This window comes from Pygocentrus nattereri, chromosome 3 (assembly GCF_015220715.1).
Source record: "Pygocentrus nattereri isolate fPygNat1 chromosome 3, fPygNat1.pri, whole genome shotgun sequence".
Taxonomy (NCBI): domain Eukaryota; kingdom Metazoa; phylum Chordata; class Actinopteri; order Characiformes; family Serrasalmidae; genus Pygocentrus; species Pygocentrus nattereri.
In genome coordinates this window covers 924671-932170 of record NC_051213.1, presented here as the reverse complement: position 1 = coordinate 932170, position 7500 = coordinate 924671, and the positions used below count along the sequence as shown (strand labels likewise).

Here is a 7500-nt window from a genome sequence, read left to right as displayed (position 1 = left end):
TGGATCAGAGACGATGTTTATCTTAAACTATGGCAGAAAGACCTTTCGGTAACTGCACCCATGTCTGACCAGTCCTATTTAAGATTCAGTATGATCACTTCAGTGGGAATAGGGCTGGAATATGTGACCTAAAAATAAAGCTTGACTGCCAAGCCCTTGGGACATCCAGTGAGACCGTCTCTATGCATTCAGAAGTCACAGAAAGTTTATTTTAGAGCCTGAAATCAGATTTGCAGGCAAGGGCAGTTGTAGGAGGAAAAGGGTGGATACAACTTCTATTGAAATGGAAAACTGGTGCACAATAACTAAAGAAGGTTTTGCGATTAGAACAACATTTTTGACCACCGTAGCAGTCAGGAAATTTCTGACTATTGGAGAATTGCAAGATGGTCACTTTGGTCATTTTACTCTCATGAAGAAAAGGAGGCCTTGTAGACCATCCGGGACCATGTTTGTATAGATATTTTCTAGGAACTTCTGTGGCAGAGCTGATCAAAACCAAAAGTTGTGGAGAGGCACTAATGGCATGGAGAGACATAGGAAGGTAACATTGAGTCCAGTTGATTCTTCGTCCAGACTAAGTGTTGTCATCTCCTAAATCCCCTTCAGACAAACACTTTAAGACATCCTGATGTATTACGCTCCAGAAATAGGCATTAACAGTCTACGATATTGCGTATGACATTGATGCCAAAGACGGAGAAGCAGAAAAGGCTCAGTTGCCTCAGGACTAATTCTCTGAACCTCGGAGAGACCCAACAATGCAAAGGTAAAACTGTCCCCTCACAGTCTACTAAGGTTGTTGAGGTTGACCACACTACGCACCAGCCGCAGAGTCATGAGTTACAAAAGTAAGACACATCAGGACTGGTTTGACAAATATAGGTGCATTCCAAAGCCTAGGCTGCATAGATGTATCCTTCCAGACATTCAGTTCCCACAATCCTCTGTGCTCAAATGACATGAAGGAATAAAAAAATAACAGCACCACTGGAGCAAAACTGGTTTTGAAATGTTAGTTGTCCATGTCCTTGAATGTGTCTTTGTTAATTTATAAAGTGTTAAATGATTGAATAATTAAGCAATTTGTCCATATATCATATTTTATTCAGAAGTATTTGTGTGTATGTAGTGTATCGTACTACATAAGGACATTTCCTCCATCTGAAGCTATGAAAAAGCAACAAACAACGCAGCAGCTCCATTTTCTCTCACGAGCTTTGCTCTGATAACATCACCACACAGTCTCATTAGGACCGTTTCATTTGTGTGACCAATCGGCTACTAAGGAGGAGTCTTCATAGGACAGTCTTACCAAGGAGCCGCTCTACCTCACGTGCAGCCTAACCTTTGGAATGTACCTTGTGACAATCTGATCAACTCACTGCCAAAAATGGGAAGCCTTCTGTGTCTGGCCAAGTGATACCACTTACAAGTGCAAAAGCAGTGAACATCCCATAGCCAAGGCCAGTGTCAGTAGCTGAGGGATGAGAAATGGAAGCATAATTTCTCCCATCCTCTTCTTCACAGTCTTTTCCAACTCATTGGTAAAACACCTGCAAGCTGGTGTTCAAACAACCTCAAGATTCCAAATATTCCAAGGCCTAAATTAAGTTTGCTGACAACCTCAACAATCTCAGAAATCCTCAGGAGAGTGTGAGGGAACAGCTTCACCTAGGGTGATTTGGAAGAGTTTTGGGTCTCTCCAAGGTTTAGAGAATTGGTTCTAAGGCATCTGAACCTTTTCTGCAAAACAAAAAGTTTTGATTCTGTAAAAGTTTCCAACAAATACATCATTGATCTCCAGTACAGAAAAACTGTATTTGCTTGGTCAAAACCTGCAATATTTTCTTGATGCATTTGGAATGATATATCTTGTTGGCCTAACCCTGGAGAGTCTTGAGACTTCCAGGCACCTCTAGACAGCACTTGTGGACAGCCTATGTGGATCACCTTTCCTGCCTTAGCAAACCTCTCACCTTCTAAGCCAACATTAAGAAATACTGAATCAGCTGTGCCAGACGGGCAATCTTCATGATCTTATAAGAAGAATCTTTGAAGATCTTGACATCTAGGTGAAAACCAAGGCAGTTGTCCTTTTCACCTTACTGTTTGGAGCAATTAGATGCTGGATAACTTACCATAGACATGTTGGAGCCCTGGCAACACACCAGAGATATCTTCAAAAAATTCTGTATATCCACTGGGAGAACAGCCACACAATATCAGTGTGCTTAACCTTGATCCTCCACTTTGCAGGTAGTCTACTCTTTTCAGGCTTCACTTCTCAGGAACAGCATAACTTAAGGACATGATACACCTAGCATGGTAACCGGTATTACTTGTGCTCTCGAACAATAGTGGATTAAAATTATTTCAAAAATACATTTCTTGGCCCTGAGGAAAATATTCTAAGGCCTATTCCAATGGCTATCATATTTAGTGTTCATCATGGATCCAAATCCAGAGAAAAATCAATAAAAAAAAGACAGCTGCTAATCATATTTTTCATCCAAACTATTATGCCAAAGAGCCCAAAGACACTCTAGTCTAGCAATTTCTAACATGATATCTGGATTTTTTCATAGTCTGTACGTGTAAAACTTCAGGAGGTGCCAAGCAACTTTTGGTTAAAATTTGCAAAGATATTACAATTCCGATAGGATTTATCTCTCAAATGATGAAAACTCCGGGGCCAAGCCCCCATGAGCATCACCAAAGGCAACGGTGGCTAGGAAAAACTCCTTAAGAGCAAGAGGAAGAGACCTTGAGTGGAACCAAGACTCAAACGGGGGCCCCATCCTCGTCTGGTCCACACCGGATAGGAAACAATAACAGCAGCTGTGTCTGAGTCCCAAACACTGAAGATTATTCCAGAGCTGGTGTGTGTACATTTGATAGGTGCAGGCATGAGACTTGCGGGGGTAAAGTCTTACCTGGGTATCTCCAGCCCATCATACGTTCCTACAGTGTAATGGCGGAATAACTTCCTCTTGGCCTTCTCACTGCGACTCTCTGAAACAAAGTGTATGAGAGCAAATATATAAATCAGGTGATGAGGGTAAGTTAGAACTTACTCACTTTTGAGAGACTATTATATTGCATATGCACTTGCAATAAAACCACGGTAACACAGGCCTTTCGCCCCGCTGCTTTCTTTGGCAATGCAGAGTGAAAATCATCCAACTTCAGGCAGTCCTGCTGTGATTTGACTTTGGAGGGAACATATTCAGGGACCACCTAATGTTCGCCAGCGTGCGAGTTTGCTACGAGAGTGAAAAGTGACAAGGTGACGGCTACACAGACTTCTATTCAGAAGTCAGAGTCCACAGCCCTCCCTCTCGTCTTCTACTGGCTCATGCTCGTTGACTTTTATATGTTGCAGTTCTCCTAGATTACACACGGAATTAACGCCCTTCCCGTGTTCCCATGCCCATTCCCACTGTGGTTTAGCTGCTCACCAAGCGAATTTTCCCGATGTTCAGTCTGACCATGTCTTCAGAGCGAGAAAATGTGTGAATGGGTACCTGGTCTTGGTTCCTGGCTCTGGGGCAGAACCTCCTCTACACATTCCGAAGGGAACCAGCCAGTGCGACCCTTCACTGTTCCCTCCCAAAACCCTCCCTCTCCAACGCTCAGCACTGAGAGAGAGAGAGAAGTGATGGAAAGGGGTGTTAATAACAGGCAACACATGCCGCAGCGCTGTAGAGCATGAACAGATCTGACCTTTGACCTTGTCTCCCTTGCTGAGGCTGATCTCGCGCTCCCCCTGAGCAGAATGTGACCGCGTCGCTACAAACACACGTCCAGGAACTGCACTGTACAGCCTTCGCCTCTGACCCCCGCCACCCCTGCAGAGAGACATTGCCATATTTAGCAGCTGAGCCCAGGTGGATGTAGTGCTGGGAGCGCTGTAGAGGCCAGCGATTCGCAGGAATCAGAATCCGGGTCAATACAACATCTGGAATCAATGCATTTTTCAGCACAGCCCCGAGCTGCCATGCCGGCCACGAGCTGAGACACACTAACCATGAGTTAATACACCACCCGCTTGGAATAAAAAGGTTCTGTCTGACATGGATGCATGAGTCGGATGCATTTTGGGCTCTTCGTCTAGAAAACAGAAAGGTTCTCCCTCCAAAGTCAAACTCTCAAAAAGCTTAGTTTTATACGGTTCCATCTCCAAGCCAATCAGCACTTCGATCACACAAGAGGACCAGTCAGGTTCTGCCTCTTTGTCGTGTTGCCGCTTTGCTCAGTGACTGCGGGAGACGTTAACGAAAACTTTATAAATCAGGAAACGTTATACATTTGAATCTTAAAGGGAATTAAATAGTAAACACTTTATAGTAAACAACTGATGGGGTCTTAATTAGCATATAAACTTCATATCAATTTCATTCATTCACCCGTCTTTTTTTCCTTCTTCCTCCCAAAATAAGACATTTCTGATATAAAACAAAACCTCTACTGCTTTTAGACGGACCTGCTGGGACAGTTTATTACAGGAGCTGGTCTCTAACCTACAGGACACTTGAACTAATGGCTCCTCCCTAAAACTGACCTCTGCCCTGGACAAAACATTTCAGCACTGACCTTTATACTTAATGTATCTATCAACGCTTTTTTGAATGGGAAAAATGTGATTCGTCCTAAAACAAGAAATACATCCTAAAAATAAACAATAAAAATTGTATTTCATTAAAATAAATGGTCGGAAAACCATTATATTGAACATTCTGATGATGTAAACACTCTTTTTAAAACAAATTACGAGTATAATCTGTTTGTGTTCCTTGAAAGCCATTGCTTCTTTCATGTTTTGCCAGATAGAACTTTGTCAGGATTAGAAGGTTCTGTCTGCATTTTATCTGTTCCAAAAAACTCATTTACTAATTTGAAAGGATTTTAATTTTGTAGATTTAGAATAAATTTAGTGTTCTGCTATCTGGAGGTCAAAATCTTTGAAGCGTAACATCTCAAAACTGCTCAGAACGCAGACAGAACCTTATCATTCCAAGTCGGACGATACGTTTATGGAAACTTTGCGCTTCCCTGTGCGGTGTTATCCGCTGCACTATTCCACTGCCACTGGCACTACAAACCCCTTAAGGCACTGCAATTCTGGGTGGAAAAGTAAGTTCTGTCAAGCATAGCTGTGGTTTCTCCAAGGATGAGGGAGGACATGCCAAGCCCTACACACTTTAGAGGTCTAGAGGTTGTGCACTGATAGCTCAAAGCCATCTGATGTACAGCTACACCACTAAAATTGTTAAGCTATATACCATTTCCATGATTCCGCAGAGCGAGGATCAGCAACCTCAATGTTAATTTTATGGTAATTTCACTGAAGTAACATTTTACCATCTTGGCTGTAAATATGTGTCTGTAGGCGTTAATGTCCTATAGGCCAAAAAATTCAGACCTACTTTCTTCTGCTTTAAGCATATAGACTGACATCTTGTACATCTTCTATCCATATCTTTCACAATCTGGAAGATTCTACATCAGTATTCTATCCCTGGGTACCTTGAGCAAGTGCCATTTATGTAAATAAGTTCCATAACGATATTGTTTGCATATGTACATGTATATATATATATATATATATATATATATATATATATATATATATATATATATATATATATATTCGGGGGTTGTGGGGGGCTCCAGCTTCATATTCCTCAGCCACTTCAGAAACGCTGAAAAGAATAGCATTTGGTCTTAGCGCTCACTCATCACCGACCATCTGAAAAAAAGCATAACATTCTGCTAGACAATTTGTTCCTCGTCGTGTTATGAAACAGATACACTGCTCTTATCTGGAACATTCCGACAATCATATGAACAGTAAAACCAATGAATTTGTTTCCCAAAGCTTGAGGCAAAGTGGCCACATATCTCTTCTCGGTCAGAGATAATAAGCAGAAGGCCAATCTGATCATACTGGGACTAAGTGACCACAGCTTGATCTTAGAGAATAAGGAGAGGAAAAAGCTGGCTGCCCAGAGAAAAAAGGTTACGTGGTCAGTTTTGGACAGAGATATGCTTTCTCTTTCGTCTTTAGAGATACAGGAATAACTTGGATGTTATATTTAACAAAAATGACTAAAAAGCAAAAATCTTGGCATTTTCAGCTCTGAAAAATTCCTTTATCCTGAACTTCCTAAATATTCTAAAGCAGTTAAGGACCCTGACTGGCCAAAGCTCACAGGAAAGGGGCAAGCGTATTAATAACATACCAACAGTAATAACGCCAGCTTGCATTAGCCAGCCGAAGATAGTTTATAGTACACAGTGAAATGTACTAGATACACAACTACAAACATGATACATGAAGGGAAATAATGTATTTCTACATTTTAAACTGCACGAAATGGATCAACTGAGATTCCTTTTCAAAATCCAACACTCCACTGTAGATTTGTTGATGCAAAGAGACATCATCTGTTTTGTAAGATCTCGCTGATATCGCTCTACTACTGCATCTGTTACAGAGAACCTGTAACAACAAGACTGGAACACAGAGACGGTAATAAAGATGGTAACAAAGACTGACACCAAGACTGTAAAAGGAAGACAGTAACAGATCCTGGAACAGAGAGACTCTAAAGGATATACTCTCAGAGTCAGTATGAGAGAGACTGTAAAAAGACTGTAAAAGACTAACAAAAACTGGGATGCAGTCTGTAACAGAAAACAGAGACATACTGTAACAGATGTGAAAGTGAGACTATAACAAGGAGACTGGCAGAGATACTGTAATAAAGAGATTGTATAGAGATATTGTAACAGAGAGACCATAACAGAGACCGTAACAGAGAGACTGTAGCAGACACTGTAATAAAGAGACTCTTGTGGAGAGGGTAACAGACACTGTAACAAAGAGGCTGTAGTGGGCAGACTGTAATAAACAGAATAACAGAGTCTAAAAGGAATAATATAACTGAAGAATGTAGCTGAGACTCTTCAACAGAAAGACTGAAACAAAGACTGTACCAGAGAAACAGTAACAGGAGGTATTTTATAGAGAAACTGTTATAAAGAAACAGAAAAAGAATGGATTCTGTAAGTGGCAGACTGTAACCTAGACTGCAATGAAAACTGTTAAAGACTAACAGAAAGACTAACAGGGACACTGTAAATGAGAGATTAAAAGAAGAACTGCAACAGACAGAAACAGACTATAAAAAAAGACTATAAAACAGATTGTACAGGGAGACTATGATAGAGATATAATAACATGGATTGTGCCAGAGAGACTGTAATAGAGACTGCTTTAGGAATATTCTATTCTAGAGACTAAAAGAACACTGTATGCTGTATAGTGAGACTGTAGTAGAGAGACTATATTAGGAACAGCGTACTGGAGTGGTGTATTAGGAACACTAACAGAGAGACCGTATTTGAGAGATTGGTTTAGAGAGACTATATTAGGAATACTGTTTTAGACAGACTGTATTACGAATTCTGTATTAACGAGACTGTGTCAGAGAG

General features: G+C 41.0%; 1 protein-coding gene across 3 annotated transcripts in view; it reads right to left on the bottom strand.

Moving 5' to 3' along the window:
* LOC108415151 (SH3 and multiple ankyrin repeat domains protein 1) overlaps positions 1-7500 on the bottom strand; it is a 153520-nt gene that overhangs the window by 63872 nt on the left and 82148 nt on the right. For all 3 annotated transcript variants that reach the window (XM_037536799.1, XM_037536797.1, XM_037536798.1), the window contains exons 13-15: positions 3727-3851; positions 3528-3641; positions 2937-3015 (exon numbers count right to left, since the gene is read on the bottom strand). In XM_037536799.1, the coding sequence (XP_037392696.1) occupies positions 2937-3015; positions 3528-3641; positions 3727-3851 (318 nt within the window). The remainder of the gene's footprint in view (positions 1-2936; positions 3016-3527; positions 3642-3726; positions 3852-7500) is intronic.